This window comes from Pogoniulus pusillus, chromosome 10, assembly GCF_015220805.1.
Source record: "Pogoniulus pusillus isolate bPogPus1 chromosome 10, bPogPus1.pri, whole genome shotgun sequence".
NCBI classification, from domain to species: Eukaryota; Metazoa; Chordata; class Aves; order Piciformes; family Lybiidae; genus Pogoniulus; species Pogoniulus pusillus.
The window spans coordinates 6,384,761-6,404,809 of record NC_087273.1 but is presented as its reverse complement, the minus strand read 5'-3'; the positions used below and the strand labels follow the sequence as shown (position 1 = coordinate 6,404,809).

Genomic DNA, 20,049 nt, shown 5'->3' with positions numbered 1-20,049 from the left:
TGCAAACCCTGGTGTGCAGTGCATGTGGCTGTGTGCTTCAGTTCCCACCATGAGCACCCAAAATGCAGCTTTGTTCATATGTACAAGAGACTGACAGGAGATCTCACATCAGCTTCTTTTGGTAAGGGGGGGAAAAAAAATCACAGAATAAGCCAGGTTGGAAAAGACTTTTGAGATCAAGTCCAACTCATCGCCCAACACCATCTAACCAACTAAACCATGGCACCAAGTGCCACATCCAGTCTCTTTTTAAACACGTTGAGGGATGGTGACTCCACCACCTCTCCGGGCAGCCTGTTCCAATGCCAGTCACTCTTGCTGTGAAGAACTGCTTCCTAACGTCCAGCCTGAACTTCTCTTGGTGCAGCTTGACAGTGTGTCCTCTTGTTCTGTCACTGATTGCCTGGGAGAGGAGACCAACTCCCACCCGGCTACAACCTCCTTTCAGGTAGTTGTACCTCCTGTGTTTACACAGGGAGGGGTACCTGGGGATAATAGGCTTGGAACAAAGCTTCCTGTTCAGTGACTCCACCCTCTCACCATTTTGGGGTGACTAGAATCACTGGTTTGGCACAAAACTTGGATTCCCTGGCCTTTGGACAGCTGGAGATTTGGTCTTGGTCTGAATGTGGATTTGAAATGGGCACTGGTTAGTTGCGGGCGTGGAGGAGCACCACTGGCATTTTAAACTTGGTGCTTTTCACCTCCTTTCCCTGCAGGAAGCACCCCAGAGACTGCAGAGGCCCTGCAGCCAGCAGCCTGCCTCCCCAGGGCGTGCACGGCCGCCTTTTCTGCCAGTGTGGCAGAGGAGAGCACACCGGCGGTGCCCGGCGGAGGCGGCGGTGCCCGGCGGAGGCTGCGCTGCAACCGCGGAGCTCTGCGCAGCGCCGCAGGGGCGCGAAGCGCGGCGCGAGGAGTGGGCGGGCCGCGCCACGTGCTCGCCTCACTTCCGGCCGCGCGGGGCGGGGTGCGGGCAGCGCCGGAGCCTGGCCGCGCATGCGCAGTTGGCCGCCTGCTCCCGCCTGCTCCCGCCTCCCCGGGCCCGGGGCTGTGGCCGGGCTCTGCCCGCCCCCTTCCTCCTTCGCCCTCCTTCTCCCGGAGCCGGCGCTGGCGGGCGAGAGGCAGCGGGGCGGGGGCCGCGGCCGGCATGTGAAGCGGGACAGCCCCCTCCCCGCTCCCGCAGCGTCGCTCGCCTCTGGCTCTCTGCCCTGCCCAGCCCTGCCCTACCCTGCCCTGCTCGGCGGCTTCTTCCTCAGCCGCCCCGCGCCCGTCCCGCGGGCCCGGAGGGGCTCCGCTAGCCATGAAGAAGTTTTCTCGGATGCCCAAGTCCGATGGGAGCGGCGGCGGGACGGCGTGTGTCGGCTCCGGCGGTGGGGTGAGCGGCGTCGCTCTAGGCAAGGTGCTCACCGTCGGACGGTACCAGGTCACCCCCGAAGAGCTGCTGGCCGAAGGTAACGGCGGGAGGAGGCACACACCAGGACGTGCTGAGTGCTGAGGGAGGCTCGGCGGGGAGGCCCTGGGAGCGAGGCGGGGGCCCCGCTGTTGGCCGGGGCGGGTGTCGCCCCCACGCACTGCCCGCCGCTCTCCCCGGCCCTCGGTAGCTCTTAGGCGCTGTAAAGCCGGTTAAGGGCTTTTGGGGCGTCTGAGTTTCGGCTGGTGCCTGGGGCAGAATTTCCTGTCCCACTGTGTCAAGGAGAGCGGTAAGAGATGTCCGAGAGAGCGGCGCGGTGCTGGTGAGTCGCTAGGTCGGGTCGGTTTGGGGTGGAAGTGGCCATCACCGGTGCCTGCGGTGCACTCCAGTGGTAGGCTTTTGCCAGCTAATCTGGAAGGAAAAAAGCAAAACCCCAAAATAAAGCCCATGATCTTCTTTGCTGGAGCGCAGTAGATTTCTGGCAGGGTCACGAGTGGAGCTGCGCTGTGAGCAAGTTGTGCTGTAGGGACCCTCTGCCCTCCCTTGCTGCAGGGCTGCTACTGCTTGTCCGGGACTTGCACCTGGAGTCGCTGGACCTCCGTTGAGTCTGGAGCGGAGTTGTGTGAGTGCAGGGAGCACGGAACTGGCCGGACTTTGCCGGCTGTATGACTTCCCTGGGCGCTGGCATGGGCCGTGGTCAGAACAGCCATGTTTTGAGTTTTCCTGTGTGGGGGGAACAGTGCAGTGCTGATCTCTGATGGTAGCAGCTGATGTTGTATGGAGAATAACTCCTCGGCGAGGTCACTGAGCCTAGGGCTGGTCCTCTGCCTTTCATGGCCACTGAATTTCGCAGTGCTGTGGGTGTTGTGGGTGCAGTAACTTTGTCATTTAAGTGTCTGTGTGTTGCTTTAGACTAGTGAGGGCATGGCTGTGCTGGGGCACTTGAGTTGCTCGTTCATTTCTTAAGATGCAGTTTTACCAAGTGCATGCAGATTTTATTCCTACTTAACGTGCAAGCGTATAGATGGTACTTCAGTTTTTATTCCTAGCTGGAAAAAAATCTTAGCAGGATAGTGGAACTGGCATTTTAATATGTAGAAAGCAATAATTTGGCTTATGGAACGAGGTCAGGGCTTAGCCAGCTGCGTACCTGCTTGCCTAAAACGCAAGTGGTCCTTGCTGAGAGCTCATCCAGAGTCATTGTGGTCTGACAGAAGGTGGTTGCTCTGCAGGGCTTTTGGCAGGATAGAGACAACTTAATGAAACGATGGAAAGGGACTTCTGAACAAAAACCTCCGTGTAGTGGAAAGGAGAAAAACTGCATCGGTGCTTGGTTCATTGCAGCAGATTGTGAAAAGTTAACCTGGTAATCTGCTGTTTCAAGACTCACTGGGTTTGGTGTTTTTTTCCCCAATTTCTTAGCTTGCAGAAACAACTTCTTAGCCCCTGAGGGTTTGGGGGTAAGGGAAGAACGAATTTTATCAGTTGGCTTGTGCAAACTGACTTCCTTCCTTATTGAGACAAAGTTCCATACAGTTTTTTCGTGCCCTCTCAAATAGTTACCTAGGACTAGAACTGGTAAAGAGTCAGGGCAGTGGATCTGCTGTCATTTGAGCAAAGTCTGGAAGCCAGCACCGGCACAATTCAGTAGGAGGAACCCACGAAGACTGAGGAGAAGGCACTAACAGGTGGCATAGCTGCGTGGCAGGGGAAGTAGAGCAGTGCAGGAGCTGGGCAGGGATTCCTTCACAGCCGCACTGTGGTGTGCTGAGGAGAAGGTGAGGGTGACTAAGTGTCCAAGTGGCACCGAGGCAGTTTGAGCTGACCACAGCAATTGATGAATGACAAAGCTGTTATCTAGGAACTACTTCTCGGCAGGCAGGTTTTCCCTTGACTTGGTAACCATTAATAGTAAGTAATGGTATGTTATTGATGCCATATTAGTCATAAGAGTAGTCTGTTGTCACTCTTAACATGTCCTCTCTTTGAGAATCCTCCTCCTCCTTAGGAGGCAGGGGGGAACCAGATTTTTTTTCCCCCCTGCTCTCTCTGTATAAGGCTTTTTTTAATCTTCTCTTCCTGTTTTGGTACCTCCCTTTTCACTGAGGATCTGTCAGGTAGTTCCTCTTATTCAGAGCTGCTGAAAAACCATTTCCAACTTACTTTGAGGCTCACATCACAGTTTTAGACGTTGCTAATAAGGTAACGAACATGAGAAGCCTCTTTCAGCAGGGACGTGTATTGCATTAACAGTGGGGGAGGCATTTTTACTGTTAGAATTAATAGCATTGCATGTCTGTCAGATTCAAACTGCTTAAACAGCACCTCCCCACACATCCCTTCCAGATTTTGCACCCTAGGAAGCTAGCTGCTGGTGTGGCAGAGGACTTGGGCTCCTGGTAATGAGGGCAGGTGGCAGAGGTGGTGCCAAAGGCTTGAGGTGTTACTCCCTTGTTAGTCTGCAGTGATGAATCCCGAGTGGATTTCCTGTTGTCTTTCTCTGTGTTGTGCTACTGCAGCATTTTAAAGGCAAAAGCATGCAGGGATGTAACCCAGTTCTTTGCATAAATACATCTGAAATGCTGTCTGAAGCCACAGCAGCCTTTGTAGTAGAGAGGGGATGAAGGTGGAAGTGCTGTACTTAGTAGGCTTTTAGATGGTTTCTTTTGCTTTAACCATATCTCTCTCCTGGTGACCTCTTAGCCTTCATGATTCATAACCAAATTCTGTGCTGGAGATACTGGGGTTTGAGATTGACTTTCTCAGAGATGGGGAAAAGTCAACAAATGAGAAATGAATGAATGGTGAATCTGGGTTAAGGTTTGAGGTAGCAAATTAGTTCCTATCCACTTTTGGGGGGAAGTATGCAGAGTAAATGACTGGTGCAGGCAGGATGAAGGCCTTTCTTTCCATCTTTTCATTGAACTAGAGTGTGGAGCAATGCAGCTGAAGTCTGGAAAATTAAATCTGACAAAAATAGGGAGAATCCTCTGTTCCAGCTTGCAGGAGCTGCATGCAGAACTCTAGTTATGGTGTCTCTTGTGTTGAAAAAGACTCTCTAGTTCAGAAACTACAGCAGAGTGGCCATGCAAAAGTAGAAACCATCTGTTCAAACTGATCTTGGATGTCATTGCAGGGCAGTGGATGTTGTGAAGAGTGAAAAGGAAAGCAAAACCTAGCAGCTTCCGCAAATGTTTTTGGTTTATGTAAGGAGCAGGTAGAAACTTGTGGCTTGATGTGGGCATAGACCTACTTCATTGTTTACATTGCCTTAGAAAGGAGTTAGTGAAGTGTAAGAACTGCAGTAAACCACATTTTTTTCCCCTGAAAACTATAAAGGTAGGCATTGAAAAACACTGATTTGTCTTCTCACCTTGATTGCTTGGTAGGATTTGAGGGTGTTTAAACTGAATAATTAAAGACTACCTCAGGTTTGCAGTTGTCTCTGTACCACAAGCAGACCAAAGTGGGTTTTGTTGGGTTTTTTTGTCACACACTGGGGATGCTAATCAGGCCACGTGTGGGTGAGCTTTACTGAACTGGATTGCCCAGGATTATCCAATAATTACAGTTTTCCCCACTTTAACTCTCCCACCAGCAAGTCCACTGCCTGTGAAGTGGAGGTAAGATTCTAGAGACTTACTCATAAGAAACTGGGTTAAAAACCTTGCAGTTTGTTCCCAAAAGCACCCAGACTGGCTGGGAAGCAGTGGCAGAGTCCCAGTGTTGAGGAAAGGCAGTGGCTGCTCTCCAGCTTTCTGTGTCCTGAGACTTCGGGTGGCAGAGGTTGAATGTGATGGCTGCTGCTCTTGTGCTGTACCTTTCTCTTTCCTTTGCCCCAGCAGATGTGGGAAGGAGGTGTGTAGTGGTGGTTACAGTTGGTTTTTATCCTGTTAGCTGATAAAATGGTGAGTTGGGAGCTGTATGGTGGTATGCCTTCCGGAGCTGTATCTTAGGAAGCTGTCATTGTTCTCAGTGACCTAGGACTAGAGAGGCAGGGGAAAAAGTGATTGCTTTTTAAGTTAATCAGTTCATGTTTGCTTCATTTGTTTCATATAATGGTTAAGGCACAGCTTTCTGTGAAGAGGAACCTCTCTCAGTAGGGAGGACAAATGGAAACCTCCCATCTTGCCTTTTTAAAATGGGAAATTCATTCTCCCCTAATTCATCTCAGACTGCAGCCTCATGGAGCAGCGAAGGAATGAGCCTCTTAGAAGCTTTCCTGCCCTGTTAAACTTGAGCATGCCATCTCTGCAAGTACTGGATGACATTTATTATTCAGTCATTTACTTCTGCCCTGTTACAGAGGCAACCTAAGAAAACAAGAACCTGGATGGGAAGGATTCAGAATCCTGTTTTGTGAGATCTTGTGCTGTGCATGAAGCTTGTCTTGATGTTTAACTTTTAGCACAAGTGTCTGTTCTTGGAGGTTTTTCTTTAATTGTCTGTGGGAAGAAAAGGACTTTTAATTTTATCACTACAGCTGTGGTTAACGTTGAATGACCTACTATCCAGAAAATAGGTGTGGTGAGGTTTTGAACATCAGCCTTCAAATTAAGGTAGAAACCATTTCTTTGCTGCAAGTGTGGTCATGGATTGGAGCAGGTTGCCCAAGGAGGTAGTGGAGTCCTCATCCCTGGAGGCGTTCAAGAAATGTGTGGATGTGGCACTTGGGGATGTGGTTGAAGTGGCCGTGGTGGTCTTTAAGTTGAAGGTTGGACTAGATGATCTTGGAGGGCTCTTCCAACTGAAGCCATTCTGTGTTTCTGGGATAATCTTGAAAGTTTTGTGGTGGGTGATTATTTTGTTTCCTACCTTAGGTGTCTTAGCAAGAGCAGTTCAGTTAGTAATCCAAACAGCTGAACTTTCTGATGTGCACAAGGTTCTTCTTGCCCCTACAGGGCTAATCCCCAGATGTTTAGGTGGATTTGCAGCTGCTCTGAATTGTGAGTGCTGCTGTGCAGCACACCCTGCTTTCTGTCCTGTGAAGGTGCCTCATTTGTTGTGCTTTGCTCCGAAGAGGCAAACAGAGAAGTGCCATGGTTGTGGAGCTGCTCTCTTCAGAGCGTTTCAGTGTGGTGTAGCCTGACTTTGGAACTCTGAGGTTCAGATTGTGCAGTGTGGGAGCTGCTTGTGGTTAGAGTGTAGCTGCTGCAGGTCCCTTGTGCATGGCTGTGTGGCACTGCAGCCTCCCAGCTGGGGCCAGCTGACAGTGGCGGCAGCGGTTCAGTGGTTGTGCAGCTACTGGTTTATTTTCAGTTGGAATCTAGCTCAGGTGGATTATCAGCTGGAAGGCTGTCTGGAAAGATAACTTGTGGAATTTGAGTTGGGGTTGGCCATGTTGGTCTTCCGCCAGTGTAACACTACTGAATCTCTGTTCACAAGTGGCTGTAAAGGTTAAGCCTGCTACTCTGTCTCCAGCAGTTTTGCTTTGCCAATATTTGATTAGCAGAAATGGCTTTGTTTGAGTTCAAAAGATAAAGGGAGAAGGAAAGCAATGTGGACACTTGAAAGCTTCCGATTTTCTTGCTGGCTCAGAGGGTGCTGTAACATAGGTGAAGTCCTGGCAGTCTCAGTAGCAGCCATGGTTGCTGGGGCTGAGACAAGTCTGATCTCTGGCTAATGCAAGGCAGGGAGCCTATCCTGTAGAGCTTGTGATTTAACTTGGAGCTTTTCAAGCCCAGCAAAGGCAACTACAAACTGGAAAGAGGAGCACTGTCTTGGGAGTTACAGGCCATGCTATGGAATGAGAAAGACAGACCAGGAAGCAGCCGCAGTGTTTGCATGCGATCCTGGGCTCGCATCACCACACAGGTGAAAACACCTTTGTGTACACAGCACACAACATGAATGCTGCTGCTTCAGTTTATCACCCAGGTAGCTGGTGTCACTGAACTTTGGTGGCACCCTGGTAGAGCAGTCTTTGCTGTCCTGTGCCTCTCCTACACTGCTAGAGAAGCTAAGAGTTTGGGGAACATCTGCAAGCTGGCAGAGGTGTGTACGGCTGAGAAGTGCAGCTCTCACTGACAAGTGCTGTCATGCTCTGTGGTGGTCTTTGCATCCCCTAGGAACACTCCTTTGTGCACTGCAGGGTACAGGAACAGGTAACATTGCTCTCTTAACTGCACACAATTGTTCCTTTCTCATTGAAGAACCTTATCGACTTCACTTCTGCTTGCCCAGAAGTAGTTAAATACTGAGTACTTTGAATCGAGTGATTGCGAGCTGAGGGTTGGGACAGTGGCCAAGAGTCGGATGGTTAGATAGGAGAAGCAACTGGATTTGTAGCAGTCTCATGTTAGTGTGATGCACAACATTCAACCATCTTTCCTCTGCCAGCCTCTGACGAAAGACAGATGTGAAAAAATGCAGCTGCCATCTCCTCCTTTGTCGTGTGGCTGTGCTTGGACACAGCACAGTAGTGTGACAGCAGTGCTCTGGAGCAGGTGCTTTACTGGGACACTCAGCTGAGGCAGCATGGACTAGCGGAGGACAGAGTAGCTTTGGGCATTTTGCTTGGCTCCACAGGGTCTTGTTTTGGCTGTGTGGTGTGTTCTTGTGTTAGGTGAATGGTGACTTTTTTTATTAGAGCTCAGTATTTTGCGTGTCAGCAGAAAAAACTTTGCTAGTTAATAAAAGCAGAACTAATTTTCAGAAAGCAGTGATCCTGAGAAGTGTGCTCATTGCTCTGGGCTTCCTTTTGTGTGCTGTCTGAACTGTCAGTCACCCAGCTGGGAGAGTTTGTGCAGCTCTGCTCTTACCTGGAGCTGAAGTTGCTGCTGGAGATGGGGCTCAGGCTCTGTGAGTGCAGAGCAGCTGGACTGCAGGCTGCTGTCCTTCCACACTTGCAGGATCAAGCATGCCTCAGTGTATACAGAGGCCTGTAACCAGTGGAGTCCTTCAGGGGTCAGTACTAGGACCAGTTCTGTTCAATATATTCATCAATGAACCTGGATGAGAGCACAGAGAGCACTGTCAGCAAGTTTGCTGATGACACAAAGCTGGGTGGAGTGGCTGACACACCAGGAGGCTGTGCTGCCATTCAGTGAGACTTGGACAGGCTGAGAGCTGGGCAGGGAGAAATGTAATGAAATTCATCAAGGGCAAGGAGAGAGTCCTGCACCTGGGAAGGAACAACCCCAGGGGTCAGTATAGGTTGGACACTGATATGCTAGAGAGCAGTGGAGGAGAAAAGAACCTGAGGGTCCTAGTAGATGGGAGGTTGAGCACGAGCCAGCAATGTGCTCTTGTGGCCAAGAAGGCCAAGGGCATCCTGGGGTGTATTAGAAGGGCTGTGGTTAGTAGGTCGAGAGGAATTCTCCTCCCCCTCTGCCCTTCCCTGGTGAGGCCAACTCTGGAATGTTGTGTCCAGTTCTGAGCAACTCATTTTAAGAAAGACCTCAGGGGACTGCTTGAGAGAGTGCAGCACAGAGCCAAAAGGTGATGGAGTGGAACATCTCTCTTATGAAGAGAGCCTGAGGGAGCTGGGGCTGTGCTGCTTGGAGAGGAGGAGCCTAAGGGGTGACCTCATTCATGTGTATAAAGATGAGTGGGGTGAGTGCCAGGAGGCTGGAGCCAGGCTCTGCTGGGTGATGTCCAATGACAGGACAAGGGGCAATGAGTGGAAGTCGAGGTGTAGGAAGTTCCACATAAATAGGAGCAAAAATTTCTTCACTGAGAGTGACAGAGCATGGGAACAGGCTGCCCAGGGGGGTTGTGGAGTCTCCCTCTCTGGACATATTAAAAACCTGCTGGGATGTGATCTGATATAGATGATCCTGCTCTGGGGGGGGGGGTGGACTGGATGAGCTTTGGAGGTCCCTGCCAGCCCCTAACATTTTGTGGTTCTGTGTGTACAGTTAGCTGTGTGACCCAGGCCATCCTTCTGGCTGGGTGCAGGTGTTTGCTTTAGCTGCCAGCGCCTGCACACACTGGCTCAGCATCTCGCTTCTTGCCACTTGCTTCAGCAGAAGAGTCTTTAAGGTTATCACTGAGCTTGTGCTGCTTGTCCCTGGCACTGGTTTGCTTTACAGCATTTTTTTAAGTCCTCATTCTCAAAACTCTTTCTTGGATGAGGCTCTTAGTGCCATGGTCTAGTTGATTGGGCAGGGCTGGGTGACAAGTTGGGCTGGATGATCTTGGAGGTCTCTTCCAACCTGCTTGATTCTGTGATTCTTAACCTTGGGCTATTTTTTACTGCTTGTGGCTATTTTTTGCCTCCATGCTGGTGTGGCTAGGTAGCCTGCGAACTGACACTATGAGTGCTCAGTACCTGCCATACTGTGTCCTGCTCGAGTGTCAGCTAATAGGTGCTTCTAGGGCAGATTCTAGTCTGCATTTGGGACTGACCAGGCACACGGAGCAATTGCCTGCCTGTAACTTGGTTGTTTGAGATGCTTCCCTTTCCCTAAGAAGCTATTGGATTTGCATCAGTCTGCTTTGGCATGGAGCTTTTTCCCTGTGTTTCTGTAGGTTTAGGTGAGAAGCAGCAGGAATGGCTGCTTTCTGCAGTGCTGGGCATATTTGCCTATTTCTAATTTCAAGCTAAAAGTCTGTGGCTGGTTTGCACATCTCAGTGATGCTAAGCAGCAGCGCACACTGATGCAGGTCCTACCATCTCCAGTCTGTTCTGCTGCAGTAGGGATGGCTTATCTTCTGTTTTCCTCTCCAGCTCCAGAAGATAGGCAGTGTGCTTTTGAAGGGATAGGCTCTGTTATGTCTCTTCATTATTGTCTAGCTGCTGACAAGGAAGGAAGATTAATTCCTTTTCTGCTTTCTTGATTGTCCTGGGAATGGATTTTAGTCTTTTGAGTGTTTACTGGTTAAGAAGGTAGGAATCTCTTTCTCCTCCTCCTGAGTAATGTGTTCTTTGCTCACGCTTGTCTAGGTTAGTTAGGTCTTACCACTGACAGTGGCTGTGGGTGGGGTGAGTTATGAAACTCAGTCTCTGAACAGAGCAGGGTGGGAGAAAGTGCACAAAAAAGTACAGATTAACAACTGGAGATACAAAAATTCCTTGTTCTGGGTCTGTTCTACTGGGGAATGCTTTGGTTTGCATAGCAAAAGGCCTGCTGCTTTGCTCTTGAGCAACATGAGTACAGGTGTCACAAAGCATGAAGGCTGTGTTGTGGAGTTGAAGGGTGGTTAATTGGCAGTGTTCTGCCTGTGAGGGGGTGAGAGGCTTGTCTGGGCCTTGAGTCTTGCTACAGTTACTTCTGGTGCAAGTGTTAAGAACATTGAAGATGTAGACGCCTGTGAGTGAACCTCTCAATGGTTTTTGTCTTGCCCTTCAAGAGGTGTCCAAGCTGGTACTGGTCTGAAGATCCTCACATCATCCCCTTAGGGGAAGTCACTATTCCACAGATGGAGAAACAAAGGCAGGTGTTGCCCTAAGACATACAAGTCTGTACAGGAGATATGGGGAGAGTTTGGAACCTCCTGGTTTTTTTTGCCTTGTCACTTGTGTAACACACTCTGCCTTGGCTGCCATAGGCAGAACTATGAAAGGAATTCTGATGTTCTGGGACTGCAGGGGATGTTATTGGTGATAATGTGGATGTTGGCCTTCCTTCCAAACTTGCATGTGATTTTAATGGATGATTTTGTTCCTGTAGTGCCTTGAAACTTTAATGCATGAGGCTCTAATAAGAGTTACGTACTCATGTGTAGGAATGGTCCAGTCCTTGCTTTAATTCCTGTTCTGCTGTACTGACTCATTTTACTTCTCATCTTTTTAATTTGCAGTTTGGACTGTGAGTTCTATCTGTGCATCCTGGCTGTCAGCAGCAGCCCTAATGAGTTGTTCCTGCAGCATTTTGCCACTACTTCTAAAATGAACACTATCTTTAAAAGGCAGTGGTTAGTGTGACATACTGTTGTGTTCCTTCCCAGTTTCTGAAGGCTGGAACACTGAACCTGCCTTGATTTAGAGCAGTTGTGGCTAAACAGTTGTTTTCTCTTCTTTGCTTTGAATAATTGCTGAGTGACTTATGTGAAGCTGTATGAAAGTGATGTTTCTTGGGAGAGACAAACTGTGGAGGAACAAAACTTGGAGCAGCTAAATGGGTGTGGGCTTGGTCTGTGCCGCCTAAGACCCCTGATAGCGCCAAGTGCTGCTTTGGATTGCAGCCTTATGAACTCAGCAGAAGGTGATTCCTCTTAGTACTTGGGTTTGGAGCTTGATGTCTGTGATACAGAGCAAACAGGTTGTTCAAGAAGGTAAGACACTGACACCTGCCCTGAAGGTAGCCTGTGTTCATCGGAGAAGGGAAGTGTGAATGAAATGTGTGGTGTCATTGTTAGCCATGGGGTCAGTTCTGGTTTGTCCATGCTGGGCTGGAAAAGAAACTTTTTAAGGAGGAAATGAAGTGGTTGCATCCTTCAGAGCCCTGTGGTCTCTCCATAAAGCTGAGTAGCACAGTCTGTGGCTGCAACGCTGAGACAGTCACTGCCAGATCAGCTCAGATGAGCTATTCCTTACCTAGTACCACTTGGCTTTTACTTAATGAGAATACTTGCAAGCATCAGGAGGATTATTTGTTCTCAGAATGAGCTATCCAGAGATTCTTTAGGCACTATGGGGATAGAATGGAACATTTGTCTCATTTTGGTGTGTATGACCACACAGAAACTCGTCCAAATAAGTGTGCTGCATCTAATTTACTTTGGTCAAACAGATGTCTTCAGGTTCCTTCAATCTTGGTTTGAATTCACAATGTTACCTCCCCAGCTTTGTACTCTCTTGAAATGTTTGCCTCCAGCAAATGGACTGGTTTACTCCTTCCTTTTGACTTGCTCTTCTTGTTATACAGCTGGGTTTGTAAGAGGAAGTTCTGGCTGAAGTACATCTTTGGATTTAGGTGGTCAGTGGGTCCTCACATTTCCATGTTTCAAGACTAACCCAAAACCAGATGAGCTTTCACATGGGTCTGTTTAATGACAAACTGCCTCGTTCAGAGTTGTGGCTGTTGAGTGATTCTGCCTTGAGACACAGATGGATGAGAGGTTTTAAATTATTTTGATCATAGACTCTGTTACTCAGAATCCTGTTCTATTTATTGCTATAAGCAGATTGAATACCAGGTATTTTGCTCTTAAAGTTTGTTGGTCCCCTGCTCGTATGCCAGATAGCTCTGCCTCTGCTCCTTCCAGCTCATCAGCCTGCAATTGTGTGTGTGTGTGTGTTCAAAGAAGATGAGGTGAAGTCATGAAAATCTTTGCACTGATCACCTCAGATATTCATGCCAGATATTAACTCATTCCAGCCAGTTAATCCAGTTTAGTCATGCTCATACTTGTAAACTGGTCAGCGAGTTCAGTGGTGGCTGCGCTCAGATGTGAGTCTGTGTCGACTCCAGCTACGTTAGTGTGTGTATGATGCAACCCAGAGCATCTTCCTGGGACATCTGCCTTGGTCTGACATGCTTCTAACATCTTGAGCTGCTTGCTGGATCACTGTGTGGCCTTCTGACTCCTTTGTTTGGTCACAGCGAGTGGCACTTCTCCAGGGTGACACAGAGCTGGGGCTTGCCCAAAGTGGGGCACCTTGTGCTGTGCCTTGTTTCTGTGCTGTGGCAGCTCTGTGCTGCTCACTGGCTGGGTTAGTGATGTGAGGTGTTGGATGTGTTAGAGATCATGATTAAAGGAATGATTTCATGGAATATGGAAGACACAGAGCAAACAGGAGCTCAAGCAAAGGCACAGCGTTGGGGGTTGTAACTGGCAATAGAGTTCAGTCCCAAAAAAGCTGTGGTGGTTGCACATCAGGTGTGTCAGGTCTCACTGCCACTGAGTTAACCATTCAGTAATTGTGGTTTATTTTGATACTTGTTTGTTATATTGGGGTCAAAATCCAGTCTCCTAAACTGCCCTGCTGTGGGCATTCCAAATGCATAGCAAGTGACATTTGAGATCAATCTATAAAGTGAATTGAGTGCATGGGTTCTATTGATCATAGCTTCACAGCTATAGTCTGGGTTCATAGCTACTGTCATCATCCAGCCTTTTGACTCCATCTGTTTTTAGCTCAGAGTAAACTACAGACAGAGCTGAATTCAGTTAACAATCCAAGTCGAAGATACAGCTGCTGTCCTGAAGTGTTGGTGTGGGTTTGGTTTGGGGTTTTTTTGTCAGTGATGCTAGCAGGTGCTCAGCAGAGGTGCCTGGGAAAAGCTGAGAAGCTTTCTGGTGAAAAGGTGGGTAGGAAGCACATCTGCCTGAAGGCATCACTTTGGCTGCATCTCCAGTAGCATGCTGTGTCCAGTGTGCTCAAGCTTAAGAGACAAGAAGTTTAATGGCAGAGTGAAATGGCACTAAGTTAGCTGCTCTGGCCTAGATCACAGCGTAATCCTTATGGAAATGTTTGGTCAGTGATCTTGACCTTGGCCAGAAGCAAAATGGGAGTGTTCAAGTCGGCCAGTAGGGCTCTGTTGTGTGAGTTTCTGTTCTTGAATCTTAACAGTTTGGGAAGGGAAGCCTCAGTGACGTGAAGCTCTGTCTCCTGGAGAAAAAAAATCTGCTTGCTCCTGCAAACAGCTGTCAACTCCTGACAAGTGTTCCTTGGCTCCAGAAACATGGGCTGTGTTTCTGGGATTTAGTTGCTTTTTTTTGTTTTAATTCCAGAACTGGTTTATGCCAGCCAGGGAAATTGTGAGCTGCCAAGTTAGGGCTGCAGCTGTGAGTGGTGCAGTGCAGTGTGGGTGGGTGGGAAGCCTACCCGCAGTGCTGGGCAGGTTTGTCCAAAGGACACTGGCTTGGACATCACAGATGCAGAGAATGGATTGGGTTGGAAGGGACCTTAAAGATCATCTGCCATGGGTAGGGATGCCTTCTACTGGACTACATTGCTCAAGGTCCCATCCAGCCTGGCCTTGAACACCTCCAAGTGAAATGCTGCCTGGCTCGTTTGGAATGTGCCAGGAGGGCATCTGCAGTGGGAGAAGGCAACCAGCAACAGAACAAGGGGGCACAGTTTCAAGTTGTAATGGGGCAGGATTAGGCTGGGTGTTAGGAGGAAGTTCTTGACAGGGAGAGTGATTTGCCATTGGAATGGGCTGCCCAGGGAGGTGGTGGAGTTGCTGTCACTGGAGGTGTTCAGGCAAAGCCTGGCTGAGGCACTTAGTGCCATGGTCTGGTTGACTGGATAGGGCTGGGGGATAGGTCGGACTGGATGAACTTCGAGGTTTCTTCCAACCTGCTTGATTCTGTGATAAGGGATTTGAAAGCAAAACTGGTTACTTCTGTTAGTGTACATCTTGGAAGTGCCAACTGCTCAGTAACCCTTGGGTTGCTGAGAGGTGGTGTTCCCAGGCTGAATAACCCTTGGATTGCTGAGAGGTGGTGTTCCCAGGCTGGATAACCCTTGGATTGCTGAGTGGTGGTGTTCCCAGGCTGGATAACCCTTGGATTGCTGAGAGGTGGTGTTCCCAGGCTGAATAACCCTTGGGTTGCTGAGAGGTGGTGTTCCCAGGCTGGATAACCCTTGGGTTGCTGAGAAGGGGTGTTCCCAGGCTGGATAACCCTTGGATTGCTGAGAGGTGGTGTTCCCAGGCTGGAAGATGGTTTCAGAGCACTGGACTAGGAGATGCCCATCTGAATGCAATGCTGCTTTGCTTCTGTTCCTGATGTGCCTGTAAGGAAACTGTTGTAGTGTCTGTACAGCAAAGGGAGGTTGACATAATAAAATCTCTGAGTGTCAGCTGTGCTGAGGTTAAAGCTTTGTTGCTGCTTCATGAGGCAAATACCAGTGTCTGCTTGCATCCCTGGCACCTCTGGGGTTTGTTTATGACTGCACATTGTATCAGTTGCTCTAAATGATTTTTAAGTGGCTAAAAAATGAAATGATTTGTGCTCTTAGCTTTTGTATGCTCTCCTTTGCAGCAGAAGTGCTTCTGTCTTCCCTGGATGGATTGATTTTTCCAGTTGTGTCTGTGGGCCTGTGTGGTGCATTGGCATTAGTGAGTAAGAAAGCTTTTCACCAAATGCCATGGCAGACCTCAGAGCACCTTCGTAACTGGAGGTATCTTGGGTGCCTCAAGTAGTCCCAGAGCTTTTGGCAAAGCTGGGCTGTGGTTGGTGCTGGGAGAAACCCCAACAGTGGGCATGGCTGCTCAGCAGCAGGACTGCAGGCTGGGCAGCAGGCAGAGGTGTGCAGAGTAGATCTCCTTCTGCCAGGCTGTGCTGTAACCTGGTGTCTTCTGGGCATGGCAGGCGCAGCTGCTGCCTGCAGAGCAGATGCTGCTTTGAAGCAAGCCGTGCTTGTGTCTAAACCAGCCCTGGTGCTGGGATTGTCACAGTGGGAATTTGTGTGGGCAGTGGGAAAGGGACAGCAGCATGTCCCTGGGAGTGCACTGTCCGCATGCTGAGAACAAAGCAGAGAGTTCCAGAAAGTCTCGGTGTGAAATGGGTCCTTGGGAAAGTTGGGAGCTATTTCTGCTAGTGGTTGTGGGAATGCTGAACTCTCCAGCTTGTGGGTCACACAGAATCACAGAATTGCCAGGGCTGGGAGGGACCTCAAGGATCACCTAATTCCACCCCCTGCCATGGGCAAGGACGCCTCGCACTAGATCAGGTTGCTCAGAGCCACATCCAGCCTGGCCTTAAAGACCTCCAGGGATGAGGCTTCCACCACCTCCCTGGGCAACTTGGTCCAGTGTCTCACCATCCTCATGGTGAAAAACTTCCTAACATCTAATCTGATGACCCACTGCTCCATTCCCCCTAGTCCTGTCACTACTCAACACCCTGAAAAGTCCCTCCCCAGCTTTCTTGTAGCCCCCTTCAGATATTGGAAGGCCACAAAAATGTCTCCTCAGAGCCTTCTCCTCTCAAGGCTGAACAGCCCCAACTCTTTCAGCCTGTCTCCATAGGAGAGGAGCTCCATCCTCGTGGCCCTTCTCTGGACAACTGCAGTTAGGGATGGGGCTGTGGAGCTGTGTTTCAGAGCCTGCTGTTGGTGACTGAGATGTGCTTCACTAAGTCTGTGGCACCAGCATCTGGTGCCATGAAGCGGCAGCGTTAGAGCAGGTGAAGTGGTGGCAGCATACTGAGGCAATTAAGAAGTGAATGACCTTCAGCCCATGCTCTGGAAGCCTGGTGTAGGAATTCTTGTCACGTTGCTGGGAGACTGATACCTTTATTAAAGGAATGGTTCACCTCCTTTTCACACAGAGGTTGTGCTTTGGGAATGCAGAGACAGAAATGATGGTCAGTGGCTTCTTTGCCCGGTGGAAGTTTTGACAAAAATAGAGTGTTTGGGCAAAAAAAAATCTTTATAAGGCTTGAAAACTACCTCAGAAGTTTCTGTTCACCTGTAGCTTCTCAACAGTGGTGTGGTACTTGGAGGCTGATTATCAGTGTTCAAATGTTTGAGCTGTGTGTGCTCATGAAGGTTTTGCTGTTACAGACACAAATGTTGCTCTCTTGAAGAACTAAATCACAGAACTTCTTAGATTGGAAAAGACCTTCAAGATCATCGACTCCAATGATTAGTTTCACACTGACAAGTCCCTGACTAAACCAAATCCTTCAGCACAACATCTCATCACTATGAAGTGCTGTGGTTGGAATGGGCCACCAGGATCATCCACTCCAACCTTCATCCCAGCATCCTTCATCACTAGACCATAGCCTCAAGCACCACATCCACTCTCCTCTTGAACACCTCCAGGGGTGGTGACTCCACCACCTCCCTGGACAGCCTTTTCCAGTGCCTGACCATTCACTCAGTAAAGAACTTCCAAAATCACACACAGTATCACAGTATCATCAGGGTTGGAAGAGACCTCACAGACCATCAAGTCCAACCCTTTACCACAGAGCTCAAGGCCAGACCATGGCACCAAGTGCTACGTCCAATCCTGCCTTGAACAGCTCCCGAGACGGCGACTCCACCACCTCCCCGGGCAGCCCATTCCAGTGTCCAATGACTCTCTCAGTGAAGAACTTTCTCCTCACCTCCAGCCTAAATTTCCAACCTACACCTCCTCTGATGCAACTTGAGGCCATTTCCTCTTGTCCTAGCATTAATAATTTGGGAGAAAATCCTGGGCTCTGTGCAACCTCCAACTCTTGCCTATGCTTTTAGCCTGTTGCTCCCACAAGTGCCTGGAGCACAGTATCTGCACTGGCTAAGGAGATGGTGCCTCTGGAGAAAGGACATTGTTGGAAGGGGGAGGTGTCTGATAGTCTGAAGTGCTTGGAGAAGATGGTTGGTTTAATATCTGGAATATTAAAGCAACCATCTTCTCCAAGCACTTCAGACTTCCCTGTCCTGTTTATTGTGCCATAGCTTATCAGAGTTTGGTTTTAAGCTTTTGTTGGATGTATTCTGTCATGGAAACCTGAGTGTATTTTCTATCTTCACTGAGCTGAGACAGGAGAAGTTGTGGGTTTTTTTTCCAGTTGCTGCAAATGCTGGGACTGTGCCAGCCTGGTGGCCACTGGAGGAAGCAGTGCTGCCAGGCTGCAATCTTCAGTCTCTGGGCAAGGCACCTTCTCCCTGTTGCTGGCTGTTTCTGTCCAGGATAAGGCCACGTGTGCGCTCAGACTCTGCAGTGTCTCCTTAGAGTCAGCAGGAATGTCTGCTTGGTGTTTGCTTCCCTGCTTTCAGGGACATCTTAACATCAGAAACAACTGGAAAGGTTTACTTCAGTGGTTCCAGAGGGCTGCTGAATGAAGATCTCCAGAACACCGGGGACTGTTTGTTTTCCTGTGAATGCACTTACTCAAGTTTTGTTCAGCTTTATGCCTCTTGGTACTTTGGAAAGCCTCTTATAGTGCTGTTATTTGCTACGGGCAGGGTCCCGTAGTGGCAGAGTGGGGAAACAGGTCTGCTGGTGGCTCAGCCGTTGGGTTGTGTTGCCACCTCATGGCCAGAGAAAGGTTTCTCTGAGCCGTGAGGGTGTTTTCAGTGCTTTCTGCTGGTTGGTTTTTTCCCCACTCCTGTCTGCTCTGGTTACATAAAACCAATTGTCAGGGAAACTAGAAACATGGCAGTTTGTACTTCCCCTCCTGCCACTCATACAGAACCTTAAGGCCTTAGAAGGGGCTGAAAAGACAAGAAATGATTTTTATCCTCTCATCACTAGACCTTAGTGCTTCAACTGAGTGCTGCTTTAGATTTTTGGTGTTTGAAAAATAGGGCTCTTGCTTGAAAGGAGTACCAGAAAGTCTTGCACTGGGAAAAGCCTGCACATCACTCTTCATAGAGCTCCCCAGGCTGCTATTGGGACATCCTGTAGGATCCTTTCAGCTCCAACTGGAGGAATTTGGCATCAGAACTTGAGTAACTCAGAAGCCAGGTGCCTGTTTGGAATAGTAATATTAAATGTAGTGATTCTACCAGGTGTCCTGGTAGTGTTATGCCAAGTTAAGTGCAGAGTTGAGCCTGTTATAGTCAAGCTGGCAGCAATTCTGTGTTGTCAGCCTAGCATCTTGTGTGGTTAAATGAGTTAAAAATGAGTTAAGTTAAAAATAATAGAACTTTTAATCTTCAGGAAAACTTTGTCTGGAAAACTTAGCACCTTGGGCTGCTCTTTGTGTGCAGGGTTGCTGAAGCACCTGAGGCTTGCATCAGATGAAGTGCATTGTACTGAGTCTGCTGGCAGATCACAGATTTAAACAGGTTGGAAAAGACCTTCGAGATCTTCAAGTCAACCTATCACCCAACACCATCTACTCAACTAAACCACAGCACCAAGTGCCACATCCAGTCTCTTTTTAAACACCTCCAGGGGTGGTGACTCCACCACCTCCCTGGGCAGCCTATTCCAATGCCAGTCACTCTTTCTGTGAAGAACTTCTTCCTAAGCCTGCTCTGGCACAGCTTGAAAATGTGTGCCCTCGTTCTGTCACTGATTGCCTGGGAGAGAAGACCAACCCCCACCTGGCCACAACCTCCTTTTGGGTAGCTGTAGACAGTGATAATGTTCCCCTGAGCCTCCTCTGCTCCAGGCTAAGCAACCCCAGCTCCTTCAGCCTCTCCTCACAGGGCTATACTCCATCCCACTTACCAGCCTTGGTGCCTTTCTCTGGACAAATTTGAACATCTCAACATCTTAAACTGAGGTGATACAGAACTCAAGATGTGGCCTCACCAGTGCTGAGTACAGGAGCAGAATGGCTTCCCCAGTCCTGCTGGCCACACTATTCCTAATACAGGCCAGGATGCCATTGACTTTCTTGGCCACTTGGGCACACAGCTGGTTCATGTCCAGCCACCCTCAACCAGTACCCCCAGTGTCCTTTCTGCCTGGCTTCTCTCCAGCCACTCTGTCTGCAGCCTGTAGTGCTGCATGGGGTGGTTGTGGCCACAGTGCAGAACCTGGCACTTAATCTTGTTAGATCTCATGCCCTTGGATTCCATCAGGGGGCACTGATGAGCATTTTGGCTGCCCACCTGATTAGCAGAGCTGTTAATCGCTTCTATTTACACGTTTCAGCCCTGGCTCTATAGCTGAATGTTTGCACTCTTTCAAGTTCCGAGGGTTGGCTTGCGACAGACAGCAGTCAGTTAAGGAGAGTATGGATTTGGGTGAGTCCTCCTTGGAGGCAAGTTTGCCAGAGCTGTGGGAAATGTGAACCTGGGGGTGATGCTGATAGGAGCTGCTGGATGCCTGGAGCAAAGCTCAGACCAGCCC

The 20,049-nt window shown here is 49.2% G+C and overlaps 1 protein-coding gene across 2 annotated transcripts in view; it reads left to right on the top strand.

Moving 5' to 3' along the window:
* Window positions 1–1,025: 1,025 nt before the first annotated feature.
* The window catches only part of BMP2K (BMP2 inducible kinase), a 53,649-nt gene continuing 34,625 nt past the window's right edge, over window positions 1,026–20,049 (top strand). Inside the window, exon 1 of one of the 2 annotated variants that reach the window (XM_064149651.1) lies at window positions 1,026–1,451. In XM_064149651.1, coding sequence (XP_064005721.1) covers window positions 1,301–1,451 — 151 coding nt within the window. In that variant the 5' untranslated portion in view covers window positions 1,026–1,300. Of the gene's footprint in view, window positions 1,452–19,918; window positions 19,944–20,049 lie in introns of those variants that run through there. The other variant, XM_064149650.1, reaches the window with a different exon arrangement.